Here is a 16480-nt window from a genome sequence, read left to right as displayed (position 1 = left end):
GTAACAATGCCTTATTATGTAACTAACCTCTCTGTACATCACCTTGACAATGAAGTTTTTTTAAAAAATTAAGACACAGGGGCTTGGGATAGAAGAGTGGACAGCAGACAGCGAGAGCCAAACAGCCATGGTCACCACTAGACAGCTACTGGCCTGCCATCTGGAAGGCTGGACCAAGTGCCTGGGACAGCCAGCTTCCACAACATGTGACTGCCCACCACTCCACCACAGAGCCTGCAAAGCCCCTGTCCCCAGAGAGTCGGCCAGTCACCTGCCCACCAGCATTCCAGGTGTCTTCCCAGGGTCTTGACAGGGAAGAGTACCAATCTCATAGGTCCAGCGGGGACCTCAGGGGATGAGGGACATGCAGCCCAGCCTCAGGGGAGATCTGCAGAACTCTGAGAAATTTTATTTTCTTCTCCGGGACTCTGTCCAGAATCCGAGAGAGGAGTGCTAGAGAGACAGCATGGAGCTGAAGAGGAAGGTCCACCTGCTCTGGGACCCGCCGGGTGTGAGCCCAGGATGCGAAAGACCCCACAGGCCCAGGGCTCCACCAGAGAACTGGAGAGAGGGGCAGTTCAGAACCAGCTGTGGAAGCCCCACTTTGTGAGCACGAGGGTCTCCGGCCTCTGTAGAACAGACTCAGAGCACTGGGGTGGGAGTAAGAGGAAGGAGTAGGCGGTGGTGGCTGAATGGGGCCTTCTGTGAGGAGGCTTCAGGGAGGCAGACATGGTGGACTCCAGCAACCTTGAGGCTGAGGCTGCAGGGGTCACAGAGGAGAGGGAAGGACTGGCATCAACAGTTTCTGGGTGCTTTGGTCCTCCCAGTGGACGCCACGCTGGCCCTGCTGCTCTGAGACCTTGAATGTTGGGAAGTCAGGCTGCTGGGTGGACTCCAGCTCATTGAAGTACAGGCTATGGTAGACCAGAGGTGAGATCTGGGGGAGCAGAGCAAGGCAGCAGGGTTGGCACCCACTGGCGCTGAGAGTACCCAGGATCAAGAGGGGCTAGTAGAGAGACCTCGGGAGGTCTTCCCTTGCAAAAGAGCCTACTATGATGATCAGTGACCGAGGAAGTTAAGAGCCGTCTGAGCCGGCCCTCTGCATGCAGCAGACCTGGGACGCAGGCCCTGGCACCAGAACTGTTCCCTTCTTAGGACAAGGCCCAGGTGCAGAGGTCTCGTAGGACACACCCCACCTCTCCCACTGATGCTGGAAAAGCTGTGTTGGGAGTCCCTTCCAGAACAGGGACAGAGGTGCAGCATGGAGAGAAAAGCCCTTCGGGGATGTGGCCTTCACTATTCTCGTACCACATAGAGGGGGGGCTCCCGTTGTGCCCTGTGGCAGACAAGAGGAGAAAGCAGGGATGTACCCATGCAGGAGATAGGGTGGAGCTCAACTCTGGTCTCTCTGAGAACTCCTATCCCTTTTTGTTCTCCCCCAAAAGAGCCATCCCTTCTGGGCATTCCATCCCTTCCCAGGTGCCTGGCACGAGGATACCTTGTCTGCCCTTAAGCACCCACAATGGTGGGGACACAGGCAACAGATAACACTAGTGGGTAGACACAGGGTACCATGGTGTTTTGAAGGCTGCAGACAGGGCCTGGACCCAAGGAGGACCTCTGGCCCTTCAGGAACAAAGCCTTAACCAAGAGCATGGCAAACATGCCAGCTATGCCAGCCTCATGCAGAATGGAAGACAAGTGACCCCATCACTCCCCACTAGAAGGCTAATTTGCCCAAGATTGGATCCTCTGGCCCTGACAGCCATCATGTGTGGGAGTCAGGGAGTCACCTCACCTGATTCTTCATGCAGTGATAATTCACACTGGTGGACAGGATTCTGGTGGCTCGAGAGTGGTCCTTGGGCTTGTAGGATGTTCCCAAGACTTCACTCAGCTGCAGGTCATGAGAGAGAAGGCTGAGAGCTGGTGTATGCACATGTGTGCACGTGTGCATGCGCGCGCACACACACACACACACTCACACAGAGGCATATGCTCTAGCACTGCTCCTACCATACCTGCTTGCCGTGAGACTCCCATTTGCTCCAGGTCTCCTCAATGTCTTGCAGGGAGTACTCTCTAGCCCATGGTGAAGTCACAGCCATCTTCTGTAGCTTGGCCCATGCCTCTGCCTCCTTATCAGGCTTCTGGTTCAGGAGGTCCATCAGCACTGCCTGCTCCCGCCGTTGGTAAGCCAGGGCCTCAGCCAGACCCCTTCTACAAGAGGCTTTCCTTTACACAACGCTCTTCCTACCACAAGGGGAGGAGGAGTGTGGGGGCGGGGGGTTCTCCCAGAAACTCTGAGAGGGTCTCCCTCTCCTGGGCCTGGCCCTGCCCTCCCCTGAACAGTTCCATTGCTCCCCTAGGAACCATCTCTGAGCAAGACTTGCTAATGCCAGCACACCCAGATGCAGTGGGTCCTGCAAGCTTTGCTGCTCTTCCCCCTCCATCTTCTGACCCTTCCAGGGACTTCCCAGGTGGACTATCTACATCCTCCCAAACCCAGAATCTTGGGCTCTTGGGTCATAACTGCTACTCTGAGTGGTCCTCGGGCTCTGGCATTCTCAGAGCTCTCTCTAACCATGCTTGGCACTGCCCAACCCAGGGAGAAGCTTTCTGGGAGCTGCCAAGGCTCCTAGGGACCCTGTTGGGGCCACAGGAGCCCAGGGGGTTGGGACTCACTGAAGTTCCAGGTGGGAGGCCTTAGAAATGCTCTCTATGAAGTCTTCCTCCTCCTCTAAGTGTTCAGCTCGTTCGGAACCACTCTCTACTGTGGCAGCCTGTAGTTTCTTCCAAATACTCAGGCCAAATGTCCCTGTGATTCAATCAGTCCTTTCTCAGAGGGTATGCCCGAACTGACCTTTGAACCCACCACCCTTCTCCTCCACCCCAAGAGTCAGCCAGGGAGTGGTTGACCCACCCCAGGCAATCACCCAATGTCCAGTGTCCACTGTGTGAAGGGAATATGCTGGGCACTCAACAAATGCTTGGAGAAACCCCACCACCATAAGCCCTTACATATACATGGAACTCCAGCCTAAAGCATCCCACCCCATGAATCGGTAAGAGGAGAAGAAATCCATGGCAAGAGTCAAGAGAGCACGCTATAAAATGGTAAAAATGGCCAGGACTCATGCACATGAGATGGGACAGAGAGATGAGAATGGGCTGTAGTCAGAAGTAAGGGTAAAAACAGAGAAATGGGTGTTGGGGACCCAGTAACACCATGTCTAATAACTTTCTGCTGAGACAAGGCAAGGCGCAAGAGGCAGGGCGCAAGACTTAGTTACCATTGGTTACAAATGTGTTATTGTTTATCATTCTCTGCTGGGACCTAGAGTGAGGGTATATTAGCTGGAGGGACCCCCTTAGGAGGGGAGTTTTTTGGAGAGAGAGAGAGATCTTCCTGCCCGATGAAGCTGCGTGGCGTCTCTGTTCACGCTCCGGGGAAGGAAGGCTGAGTGCGGGAGGACAGTGGCCCTCTCCTCTCGCGGCTTAGACTGGTCGGGGTGTGTTTTTCCACATCCCTCCTACTAGTCGAGAGGGACTGGGGACGAAGGACCCCGACATACTGGCGCCCAATGTGGGGCATGAAAGGGACATGATGGGGAGTTGAGCCAAGTGAGAGATACATGGAGGAAAGACTGAAAAACTAGAGAAAGCTGAAAGGCACAAAGAAAAAGGAGGGCTTGAAAGGCCAGGGAAACCTGAAGGGAAAATGCAGGCTGAAATTGCTCACAGGGACAAAGAAAAAGACAGGAAGACAAGGAGAAAGAGGGGGACAAAGAGAAAGAAAAAGGGTGGTAGACAAGAGAAAAGGAAGCAACCACCGGCAAAAGTCAAAAGACGTAAGAAAAACTCAGACTGAAAAACCAGAGAAACCTGAAAGGAAAACACAAGCAACTACCTACAAAAGTCAAAGAAGGGGCTGGGAGTTTGGCCTAGTGGTAGAGTGCTTGCCTAGCATGCATGAAGACCCGGGTTCAATTTCTCGGTACCACATACCTAGAAAAAAGCCAGAAGTGGTGCTGAGGCTCAAGTGGTAGAGCTCTAACCTTGAGAAAGTCCAAGGACAGTGCTCAGGCCCTGAGCTCAAGCCCAGGACTGGCAAAAAAAGTCGAAAACTCAAAGACTGAAAAACCAAAGAAACTTGAAAGGAAAATACAAGCAACTACCTGCAAACGTCAAAGAAATAAAAACTCAAAGACAAAAACCAGACAAACCTGAAATGAAAATACAAACTAAAGACAAAGAAAAAGAAAAACCCATAAAAAAGGAAAAGATAAAGAAAAACTCATAAAGGCAAAAGATAAAAACCAAAAACTCTTCCCAAAGCTAAGGAGAAAAAAGGCAAAAGATACAAAATTGAAAACCAAAAACTCCTCCCACAGCTGAGAAAAAAGGCAAAGAAGCTGCAGCTGTGTCAAAGTGGAGAGGCAAACATAGCAGAAGCAACTAGGTGTTTTAACAGTAAAAGATTTTAAGATCATTCCCAGTTCACCTCCGAAGCGCAGGTCACTTCGGCACAGTAGGGAGTCACTGGCCAGAGTGGTATAAGGACGAGGCAATAAGGGATTCGGAAGAAGAACCGGAATAAGGAATTTTAGAATAGAACCAACATGGGTTCAGAACGGAAGGACTAATATTTTGCGCAAGTATGAATGTGTGTGTGAAAGGGATTTTAGAATAGAACTGAAATGGGTTCAGACCAGAATATTTTGTGCGAGTATCATGCTAAAAGATAAATTCATACTTAAGATTTACCCAATTGCCTTTGTTTTTTAAGTCTAAACTATGAGGCAACTTATATGGGAGTAAACAGTTTAAGAACAGGTGAAAAGAAGCGCAGAGACTCCTGGAAAAATACTTGAGGAAGAATTAAGTGGTAGTGATTTAAAAAGCCTGTGCTCGGGTGCAGAATTGCAAAACAGGGAGGAGCCCATAGCTGAAAACAGGCTAAGGCTTTTTAGGGTCCCTGGCAAAATATAGAGCAGCGCCCCTGAGTCAGCTTGAAGTTACAGAAAATGGATCTTCGCCCATAACCCCCTTAAAATGAAAGGACCAGAGTCATTTTTGGAAGGTGAGATAGGATAAATTAGAGACATGGGAGACAGTAGTTTAAAACAAAAAGTGTGGGGGGGTGTCATTTAAAATATAATGTAAACATAAGCCATATAATGAATGATTGTTGTTCTTAAGGTACTAGGTTATCATCACTTTTGCTGTCCCTTGGTTATCTTATATTGTGACACTATCTCACTTTGTTACCTGATATATTGGATATATTTGTATTTGGTTATCTGAAATTGGATAGGGAACGGGGGAAAACAAGATGAGGGGTGAGGGTAGGGGGGAGGGAAATGGGGACCAAGACATGTGAAAGGGTATCAATGTATGGGAATTAATGCACCATCTATCTGGCAAATATCATGTAACCCTTCTATTACAATAAAAAATATATGGAAGAAAAAAAAAAGCGGGGGGGAGGGGGCGGATTGGAAGACTCTTCTAATTCTTCCATTGCCCTGCTATTCCCTATGGCTTGTGTGCTCTTAGTTAATGTTGGAATGTTTCCCTGTTTTCTCTGGCTGTTGTAGTCCGAGCCCCTCAGTACCAGTGCCTGTACAGGAGGAGGAGAATGCTTTCCCGCTTATCGGTAGAGGAGACTTTGGTATTTTCCTGACCGTGGCAGTGGCCATTTCCATATCTGTAGCTGCCGTTATTGCCGCAAGTATTGCCCTTGCTACTGCGGTTCCTACAGAGAATGCTTTGAATAAGCCACACAAATAATTATTAATCCGACACACGTTAATAACTTTGGGTGATTGGTTACTTGACTATTTTGGGACTTGATCAAAGATGGGCAGAATTGATTGTTTGGATTTATTTTTATGCCCTATAATTGTAATATTGCTTTCCTACAAAGTCAACGCAGAAAGTGAATGCTAATTCGACAGGCATTTGCTCCCATGGAAATAGGTGTATCCCCTCAAGCCTGGTTTGCTTAAATAGACGGCTGGTAGTCAAAGACAGGCAAGTCCCAGCTATTAGCCTATCAACCTAAGACAGCCAAGTAAAAAGGATTTGGTGATCCCATGACGGGTAAGAAGACTAGCGAGCTTGGAGACACCTAAGACAGGCAGTCGATCTGATATGATGGTAGCCCCACATATCCTAGGTTTTTTTCTTTCTAAATGATGGGGGAGCTGTTGGGGGCCGAGTAATGCCATGTCTAACAACTTTCTGCTGAGACAAGGCAAGGCGCAAGAGGCAGGGTGCAAGACTTGATTACCATTGGTTACAAATGTGTTATTGTTTATCACTCTCTGCTGGGACCTAGAGTGAGGGTATATTATCTGGAGGGACTTCCTCAGGATGGGGAGTTTTTTGGAGAGAGTTTCCTGCCTTGATGAAGCTGCGTGGCGTCTCTGTTCGTGCTCCGGGGAAGGAAGGCTGAGTGCAGGAGGACAGTGGGTCTCTCCTCTCGTGGCTTGGACTGGTCGGGGTGTGTTTTTCCACATCCCTCCTACTAGTCGAGAGGGACTGGGGACGAAGGACCCAACAAATGGGAGTACTATTTCTGGGCAGGGCAAGACATAGTGGTAAGCCATTCTGCTGCTTCAGAATGCAACGAATCACACATGGTACTAAGTCCTATTTTTGAAAAGTCTTCAGAGAGCTGCAGATCAGGGAGAGCTAAAAATACAGAAAGGGAAGGCTTTTCAAGAAGCAGCAGGCCTGGGAGCTGCTTTCTTCTTGGGGAATTTCTGGACTTCAGCTTGGCTCAGATGGAAGGGAGCTACTAGAGAGAAACCTGCAGAGCGCCTGCTGGCCACACGGCCAGCGTGGCACGTCTAGAGTCCTCAATTCACTACCAGAAGCACAAGGCAAAATGGGGGTGGCCAGGGGCTACGAAGTGGAGAGGTGCTGCTCGTGGGTAAGATTTCAGTCACAAGAGATGAAAAAGATCTAGAGATCTGCTGCTTAAGAGTGTATAGTTGGGCCCGAGTGTGGCCTAGTGGTAGCGTGCTCTCCTAGCATGCATGAAGCCCTGGGTTCGATTCCTCAGTACCACAGAAAAAAACAGTGGTGCTGTGGCTCAACTGGCAGAGTGCTAACCTGGAGCAAAAAGTGTTCAAAGACAGTGACTAGGCCCTGAGTTCCAGTCCCAGGACTGGCAAAAAAAAAAAAAGTGTATAGTAACCATGTGCTCGCAGCTCATACCTATAATTCTAGCTATTCAGGAGGCTGAGATATGAGGATCAGGGTTCAAAGCAAGTCCAAGTAGGAAAGTCCATGAGATTGTTACCTACAATTGACCATCAGAAAACCAGAAGTGAAGCTGTGGCTCAAATGGTAGAGTGCTAGCCTGGAGTGAAAAACCTCAGGGATAGCACCCAGGCCCTGAATTCAAACCCCATAACCAAATAGAGAAAGAACAGACCTCATCAAATGTCTTTCAAAAATATACAAAGGTAAATGATGTTAGTAGATGAAGGGTAGATGAGCAGTTGATAATAAACAGACACAGTGCTGAACGGACAATCAGAGACTCACATCCAACAATTTAAGCAAACATTTTAAAACCCACTCCCACAGGAAATAAGGCTCCTGTCAGCTTGTGTTCTGTTGGGAACAGGAGCAAGAAAGGCACAGGGGTTGGGTAGGTGTCACCAGATCCATACCAATGGCGTCACCAGAAAGTTTCCAAGCTCTGACGTTGCGGTCCAGGCCAGCACTGATCACCACCTGGAAGCTGTCTACATACACGATATCTGCCACACTGTCCAAATGGCCCTTCCACGAAATCAGGAGCTTCGGGGGAACCAGGGAAATGCTTTGGCCCTCCACAACCTAGAGGGGACAGGACAGGAAAACTCCTCACACCAAGACCAGCACACAGGTGCACTGTTGGGTAGCCAGGCCTGGAGAGTGCAGAGGACAGGAGCCAGTTTTCTAGTTCTGGACACATTCCACATTAACTTGCTGCTCACGTTTGGAAAGTCCCTCACTGGACAATTCGGTAAAACTTAAAAAAAAAAAATCTGTAGGCTGGGAGTATGGCTCAAGGGATAGAGAACTTGCCTGGCAAAGACAAGGCCCTGGGTTCAATCCCCACTATCACAAACAACAGCAACAAAATTTGCATGTTATTTACCAAGTGCCTCCATACAATGATAGTTGATGCTGACCTTACAGGATAGAAAGGAGTCTTCATGTCTTATAGTGGTGAGAAATGGGAGTGAAAGGCTTAGAAATCAGTCTAAGGCCACAGAGCCAGAAATCAATGAGTCTCACAGAGCCCAGGTCATCTCAAGTTTTCATTGGGCTGTCAAGAGAATATGCTGCGTGAAGGGAGTGATATTTCATATTATACTAGGAGCGAATAAAAGTCTATTTAACAGGGCAGGGAGTTTGGCCTAGTGGTAGAGTGCTTGCCTAGCATGCACAAAGACCCAGGTTCGATTCCTCGGTACCACATACATAGGAAAAAAAAAAGCCAGAAATGGTGCTGTGGCTCAAGTGGTAGAGATCTAGCCTTGAAAAAGTCCAAGGACAGTGCTCAGGCCCTGAGCTCAAGCCCAGGACTGGCCAAAAAAAAAAAAAAAAAAAAAAAAAAAGCAACAGACACATGAGTAAAAATGAACAGAACCATTTTGAAATTAAACCAGATTAAGAAAAGGACACTTCGACTATAGTTATGTATGCTAAGTCAAAACAATATGAATCATAAACAGAACAATGAAAGACAATAGAAAACTCAAAAACCAATCCAAATGTCCATAAAATCTTGAGGTACAACAGTGGCAATAGAAAGCACTACTCAATAGATAGCGGCACTAGGATATAACTGATGAACTGTGAAGAGAAAATCAAATCATTATCTTAACCCCTCTAGGGGTGGTGCCTGGCCCTTGAAATCATTTGTTGCCTAACTGCTTACTGGACACACGCACAGCTTCTTGCTGGCTGTCCTGGACCCATCTGTCTATATCAAACACTGTGAGTTGTACTAGACTGCTTCCCTGATGAGATAATGAAAAGGTATTCAGTTAGGCATCGAGCAAACAGCAAGTGGTTTTGAATCATGTAAACATTTCTATTACTTATTTTGTGGGTGCTAGTACTTGGGGTTTGAGGCCTGGGTGCTTTATTGCTCATGGCTGCCTCTCCATCACTTGAGCTACAGCTCCACTTCGGGCCTTTAAAAAAATATATTTATATTGGGACCGTGAGTTTGGCCTAGTGGTAGGGTGTCTGCCTAGCATGCATGAAGACCCAGATTTGATTCCTCAGAACCACATACATAAAAAAGCTGGAAATGGAGCTGTGGCTCAAGTGGAACAGCACTAGCCTTGAAGAAAGCCCAAAGACAGTGGCCAGGCCCCAAGTTCAAGCCCCAGGACTGGCAAAAAAAATTGTTACAGAGGTGATATACAGAGAAGTTACATATTCATGTGGTCCAATAAGGAGCACATTTCCTTTCATACAGTGTCATCTGTTTCCTCCTTCTCTCCCAGTCTCTTCCTCCCATGAGTTGTATAGTTCCACTTTCAACAATATCCCAGTGTGGGCCAGGAGTTTGGCCTAGTGGTAGAGTACCTGCCTAGCATGCACGAAGACCTGGATTTGATTCCTTGGTACCATATACATAGAAAAAAAAAGCCAGAAGTTGTGCTGTGGCTCAAGTAGTAGAGCTCTAGCCTTCAGAAAGTCCAAGGACAGTGCTCAGGCCCTGAGCTCAAGCCCAGGACTGGCAAAAAAAAAAAAAAAAGACTCAGGAGGGGGGCCAGGAGTTTAGCCTTAGTGATAGTGCATGCTAGGCAAGCTCTCTAAGAGTCAGGTTCAATTCCTCAGTACCACATACATAGAAAAAAAGCCAGAAAATTGTGCTATGGCTCAATTAGTAGAGTTCTAGCCTTGAGAAAGCCCAAGGACCTTGCCCAGGCCCTGGGTACAAGGCCCAGGACTGGCAAAAAAAAAAAAAGACTCGGGAGGACTGGGAGTGTAGCCTCGCGGTAAGAATGTTTGCCTGGCATGCATGAAGCGCTGGCTTTGATTCCTTGGTACCACTTATACAGAAAAGCTGTAAGTGGTGCTGTGGCTCAAGTGGTAGTGTGCTAGCCTTGAGGAAAGCCTAAGGACAGTGCTCAGGCCCTGAGTTCAAGCCTGGCAAAAAAACCTCATAATTCTAGAGTCCTCACTGAAATGATCAAAGCACATGGAAGGGGGGTGTGTGTGTACAGATGAACATATAGGTATATTTGGTACTTGTATCTTACTGGCTGATAATGACTTCTGATTAACAGATTTTTTTCACAGAAGCCAAAAGAACATAAAGAGGAAGTAAAGAAGATTCATAACCACAGTGAAGCCACCAGCTCCTTGGTGAGTCCTCAAAGCACTTGTCTGAGCAGTCTCCCAGCATCCCTCCTACCTCCTTCTCCTCGGGGGGAATGAAGTATGGGCTGCTGATCTGGAGTTTAGGAATCAAGACCCGGAACTTCTGTATTTCGCTGCAGTACTTGACACTGCGTGGAGTTGAGTGCTGCCCAACAAATATGCAGTAATCCTTGATGTCCCAGATCTAGGTACAAAGTGAGGGAAGGGGGCTAGTCGCCTAGTGCCCGCTGCCCGGGCCTCAGCTCACCCTGGGTCCCTCCCCAACAGACCATTCCTCCTGACATGAGGAGCATGTGAAGTGAAGAGAAACTGGAGTCTGAGGGTTTTCTAAGCCTGACCCCTAGGTTAGCAGACAGAGGGATGACAGGCACTTCTGCCTCATGTCTCACTGGCACACAGACACAGCCCCTGAGACAGCTGAGCCCAGACAAGACACATGGCTGGGGGACAAGGAAGCTGTAGGGCAGAGCCCACAGGACTCCCCAGGGGAAGGAGGGCTTCCTGGGGGAGCCATGTTTATTTCACCCAGCATGTCAGAGCAGGAAAGGACTCCTACGTAACCAACTACTCCCCACCCTTTCATAGCCTAGGCAGAACCCGGAAGGAGAGGAGCCTCACGGGGCCACCAGCTAACTTCCCGTTCCTTCTCACCCGGATGTTTCCTTTACAGTCCCCTGTGAGGAGGATGCAATTGTTCTCATCAGTGGCCATGGCACCCACAACCACACTCCCGCTGACATCTGAGTCCACAGGGAACTTCCCCAGCAGGCCTCCGCTCCCGTGGATGGACCAGGCGTAGATGTAGCCGTTGATGCAGCTGCACAGCAGGGCAGCCGTGTGGGGCAGGCGAGGCCTACTCTGCAGGAAGATAATCTGCAGGAAGAGATGAGCCCAGCTCAGCAGGGTTTGAGCCACACTCCAAGCCTTCCAGACAGGGACTCGGTAAGTTGCTTAGGCAGGTCTAGAACTCATAGCTAGGGCTAGTTTTGACATATTGACCTTCCTGCTTCAGCCTTCTGTGTGTGGGGGGAGGGGGAGTTAAGGCTTGAACTTTGGGCCTGGATGCTGTGCCTAAGCGCTTTAGCTCAAGACGAGTGCTTTACCACATTCAGCCACAGCCGTACTTCAGATTTTCTGGTAGCTCATTGGAGGTAAGAGTCTCACAGACTTTTATACCTGGGCTAGCTTTGAACTGCAATCCTCAGATCTCAGCCTCCTTATTAGCTAGGATTATAGGTGTGGGTCACCACACCCAGCTTTACTCTTTATTTTGTGTGCTAGTCTTGGGCTTGAATTTAGGGCCTGGACATTGTTCTTAAACTTTTTTATTTTTATTATTTTTTTTTGGTCGGTCATGGGGTTTGAACATGGCGTAGGCATTGTCCCCGAACTCTTCAGCTCAAGGATACCACCCTACCCTTGAGCCAAGCCCCACTTCTCATTTTCTAAAGGTTAATTTGGGAAGAGTGTCAGGTCCTTTTGTGCCCAGGCTAGCTTTGAACCTTGATCCTCAGATCTCAGCCTCTAAAACAGCTAGGATTACAGGCATGAGCCATCTCCCCCTGCCTGGCTGTTCTTGATCTTTTGTTCTGAACATTAGTGCTCTATTAGCTTCTTGTTGGTTAACTGGAGTTAAGAATCTCCACAGGCTTGAAAGTTAGGCATTGTGGTACATGCTTATAATGCTTATAATTCTAGCACTCAGAAGGCTGAGGCAAGCTGGGCTACCACCCTAACGTTGAGCTGAAGAGCTCAGAGACAATGCTTAGGCCCAGAGTTCAAGCACCACCACGACCAACAAAAAATGAATAGTAGAGTAGGGATACCTATATAGCACTAAAGTTTTGCATCACTGCTCTAAGAAAAGTATAAAAGTCTGTTAGCAGTGACTCTACCTCTGATAGGAGTGGAGTGTGGAGTGGTGGGTAGGGTAGAGTGAGATGTAAGGACCTCTAGTTTTTCTTTCACAAATACTTATTAAGTAATGCCACTACTTTATAGATTTTTAAAAAGGGTTTTAAAAACTTTCAATGTATTTTTGTCAGTAGGAAGTTAGTGTGGGGTTATTTTATTTTAACTTTAGGCCTCACATTTGCTAGGTAAGCGCTCTACTACTTGAGCTATGTCCTAGCAATTTGCTTTTGTGTTTTTCTTTATTTTTTTATTGAAAGATTTTAAAATGATTTTTACATCATATTTCAGATGTCAAGTTTAACAAATAAGTATTTAAGAATGGAATCTATATGCAATCACTGGCACATAATTTTTGTGTGTGGGGGGATGGTCATGGGACTTGAACTCTGGGCCTGGGCACTGTCCATGAGCTCTTCAACTCTCAGCTTCCACCCTACCTCTTGAACCCCATCCCTACTTCCCATTTTCTAGTGATTAATTGGAGATAAGAGTCTCACAGACTTTATTGTGGGGGCTGTCTTTGAACCATGATCCTCAGATCTCAGCCTGAGTAGCTAGGATTACAGGTGTGAGCCACTGTAACCGGCTACTGGCACATAAATTTAAGAACAAAATTAAAATTAAGCTGAGAGTTTGAATGTCATTATGTCACGGCAGCCTAAACCATTATTTTCCTACCTTATGACCCCTGCACAGCTATGAAACACAGTATAGCTTATTCATTGAGACAGGGTTTCATTAACTTTTTGCCCAGGCTGGCCTCAACTAGAATCCTATCTATCACCTAAGTGACTGCAGTGGCTCATACCTAGAATCCTAGCTAACTCAGGAGGCTGAGATCTGAGGATCACAGACAGGAAAATCCATGAAACTCTTATCTCAAATTAACCACCAGAAAATCTGAAGTGGTACTGTAGATCAGAGTGTTAAAACACTAGCTTTGAGCAAAAGAGCTCAGGGCCAGAGCCCAGGCCCTGAATTCAAACCCTACAACTGACCAAAAAAAAAGGGAAGAGCATTCAGAAAATGGAAGACAGAATGCTCCTCCATTGCCTCAGCGTGGCTTCTAGAGGTGTCTCTTGTCCCTTATTAAATCCCTAGCCTCTGGAGTTGGGAGATAGGATTTCCAGGAGAAAGAGGAAGATCCCAGAGAGTCAGGGACAGATTCAGAGAGTGGAAAGTCACCAGGAAGTGGGAGGGGGAGCTGAGAACAAATGAACAACTTTGCTTTACATCCAAATAGTTGGAGAACACTGAGCAGCTCATTCTCAATGTCTGCCCCTGCCCCACCACAGCCCACCTGTCTAGGTGCCCATGCCCTGCCCTTGAGGAACTCTCGAGACACACCATAGCCTTGACAGCACAGTCCTGCAGGGTGCCATTGTCTCCTTTCCTGGCACTGGGGGCATCAGGCTGGACCATTCAGCCAGGCACCCAGCACTGCATTTTCCCAGCCCCAGAGGAGCACCACCTACCTTCTCCACTGATGTATTAGACTGCACCATCAGCTTTGTCTTAAATTCCCCTTTTTTCCTTTCCATCTCTGTATAAGGTATGTATCTGCTACGGGACTTCTTTGGCACCAGGGTTTTGGAGGTGCTCAGAGTTACCTGGAAAGAAAAACAGGCTTGAAGGTCATCAGGAGGCCATCTTCCTTTTCACAGGACAACAGAAGTCAAAGGCAGATGATGAAAAGAACCCGCTCAATAGAAACCCTACCGTGTCAAGAGCCCAGTATCTGGGGAACTGGGGGCATCAGACCTTAGAGTACTGCTACAGGGAAGTCTCCAATGTGGCGACCAGCAAGTTTGCCCTGTAGGGTAGAGACCTGCATTTGTCTTTAAGGGAGACTCTTTCTTAAGTCCCAGAACTGATCAGCTAGTTAAAAGTAAGGTTAGAAGGGCCTGCCAGCCATTGCTTTAGCAGGAGTGGAGAAGCTTTTTTTCTCTGCCAAAGGCCATGTAGATATTTATAACATCCTTGTGGGCCTAGATTTATTGAGTTAGCTGTTAGATTTATTGAATTTCAAGCCCTATCTGCAGCTGCCTTGGCAGGGCCAGACAAAATGACTTTGCAAACCTTATAATGCCAGTAGAATGAATGTCCTTCCCCCCTGTGAGTCTAGAAGGTCTCAAGGTCATGGCATAATTCTGATCCCAAAGATACAGCATGAATGCCTGTAGTGCTGTAGAATTTATACACCTCACACAGCTGCTCCTGGGCTACGTCCATACTGCCTATGCCTGGTAATAGTCACGTGTTGGAGGGAGCCGTAGGTCCCAGAAGTGGACATGAAATTTCAGTTGCAGGAAGAGACTGGCTCCTCTAGTACTACTCAAGAGATTCCTGAAGCCACTGTTGAGATTCTGTGTATAGTCACTGCTGGAAGCCCAAAGCCAACAATCCTCTGGAGTCAGGAGTTAGGAGACAGATGTTTTTCCTACTTATTCTCCCTACTTCCCCCTCCCCACCCAAAAAAAAAATACAACAAACTGAAACGTAAATCATTCTTGGAAAGGCCAGTCTTGGGACTAGGGGCTCGGAGGGAGAAGAAAGTGCTTTGTGGTATCTTGGTCTTTCTTGTTATAGGCTGGGTTCCCCAGTGGCTCCCTCCTTATCCAGGAGCAGGGTCAGGCATGAGGATTGAAAATTGGTATCCTATCTGCCCACAGATTAGTAGGTGGACTGGATGGACTGATAAAGGTGCTTTGAAATAAGAAAATAGGACTCTCACCTGGATTGCAGACTTGTGCAACTCTTCTCTCAAATGTCTCATCACCGGGGGAGCTGACATCAGGCTCTCCCTCAAGATGGCATTAGTCATCTTCTTGAAGTTAGGGGCAGAAGACTGCAATAAGGGACTATATGCCCACTTCTTCTCATTCCAATCTGCACTGGACTCAGAGCCCTCAATCAGAGGTTCCTGTACCTGTGCAGGGAGAGAGCAGGCCCCAGTCACTTCTGTATCCCCAGCCAAATCTCCCCATCTGGAAAAATGGACTGCAGTTTTCTTCTTCCTCCTCCTCCTCTGCCGCCTCCTCCTTTTTTTTCTTCTTCCTCCTCTTCTGTCAGTCACAGAGGCTTGAACTCCAGGCCTGGGCTCTGTCCCTTAGCTTTTTCACGCAAGGCTAACACTCTATCACTTTGAATCACAGTACCATTTCCAGTTTTCTGGTGGTTAATTGGAGATAAGAGTCTCATGGATTTTCCTGTCCAGGCTGGCTTACAATCACAACCCTTAGATCTTGGCCTTCTGAGTCACTAGGATTACAGGCATGAGCACTAGTGCCCAGCTTCCAAATGTTTTCATGGTTGCTTGGATTAGCAAAGTCAAAAGCATAAAGCAAATAAACTGAGCAGTCTTAGAGGAAGGTCCTCCTGCCAGAGGCCCCTCAGCCTGACACACTTGGAAAACCAGTAGACCGTGTCCCTAAGATCCTTTCCAGCTTTAACTGGCTAGGACATGGTAATTCAGATACAGAGGTCCCTACCATAAACTTGGTGAACATGGGCAGTAATAGGTTAACAGCAACGAGTAAGAAGTGTGTGTGAGCCAGACAGCTTATTCCTGTAATCTTAGCTACTCAAGAAGCTGAAATCTGGGGATGGCATTTCAAAGCTAGTCTAGACAGAAAGGTCTGTGAGACTCTTATTTTCAATTAACCACAAAAACAAAAATAAATGCAAGTGGAGTTGTGACTTGAGATAGAGGACCAACCTCAAGCGAGGTCCAATCAAGAATACAAAGCCCTAGGGGCCCAGGAGCATGGCCTAGTGGTAGAGTGCTTGCCTGGCATGCATGTACCACATATACAGAAAAGATCAAGTGGCTCAAGTGATAGAGCACTAGCCTTGAGAAAGCTCAAGGACAGTGCCCAGGCCCTAAGTTCAAGCCCAGTGAGGAAGAAGAAGAAGAAGGAAGAAGAGGAAAAGGAGAAAGAATGTGAGACCCTGAATTTAATCTTCAGTACAGTACACACACACACACACACACACGCACACGCAGTGTGATTAATCTTGAATGTTAACGTGGTTGAATTGAATAAAGCCTATGAGATTAGTAAAGCACGCCTCTGGCTTTATCTTTGAGGCTGTTTCCAAAAAGGATTGGTAATGAGGGGAAGACCCCCGCCCCCTAAGCAGGTAGCACAATCCAATA

The 16480-nt window shown here is 47.6% G+C and overlaps 1 protein-coding gene across 1 annotated transcript in view; it reads right to left on the bottom strand.

Annotated features, from left to right (window-relative positions):
- Positions 1-385: 385 nt before the first annotated feature.
- Efcab8 (EF-hand calcium binding domain 8) overlaps positions 386-16480 on the bottom strand; it is a 50892-nt gene continuing 34797 nt past the window's right edge. The window contains 10 exon segments of the mRNA XM_090352705.1: positions 386-845; positions 848-937; positions 1799-1897; positions 2022-2220; positions 2686-2818; positions 7689-7857; positions 10442-10591; positions 11059-11280; positions 13797-13931; positions 15056-15424. Coding sequence (XP_090208831.1) covers positions 579-845; positions 848-937; positions 1799-1897; positions 2022-2220; positions 2686-2818; positions 7689-7857; positions 10442-10591; positions 11059-11280; positions 13797-13931; positions 15056-15424 — 1833 coding nt within the window. The 3' untranslated portion in view covers positions 386-578.

This window comes from Megascapheus bottae, chromosome 18 (assembly GCF_031878675.1).
Source record: "Megascapheus bottae isolate mThoBot1 chromosome 18, mThoBot2.hap1, whole genome shotgun sequence".
In the NCBI taxonomy this organism is placed as follows: domain Eukaryota; kingdom Metazoa; phylum Chordata; class Mammalia; order Rodentia; family Geomyidae; genus Megascapheus; species Megascapheus bottae.
This window is presented reverse-complemented; position numbering and strand designations above follow the sequence as displayed.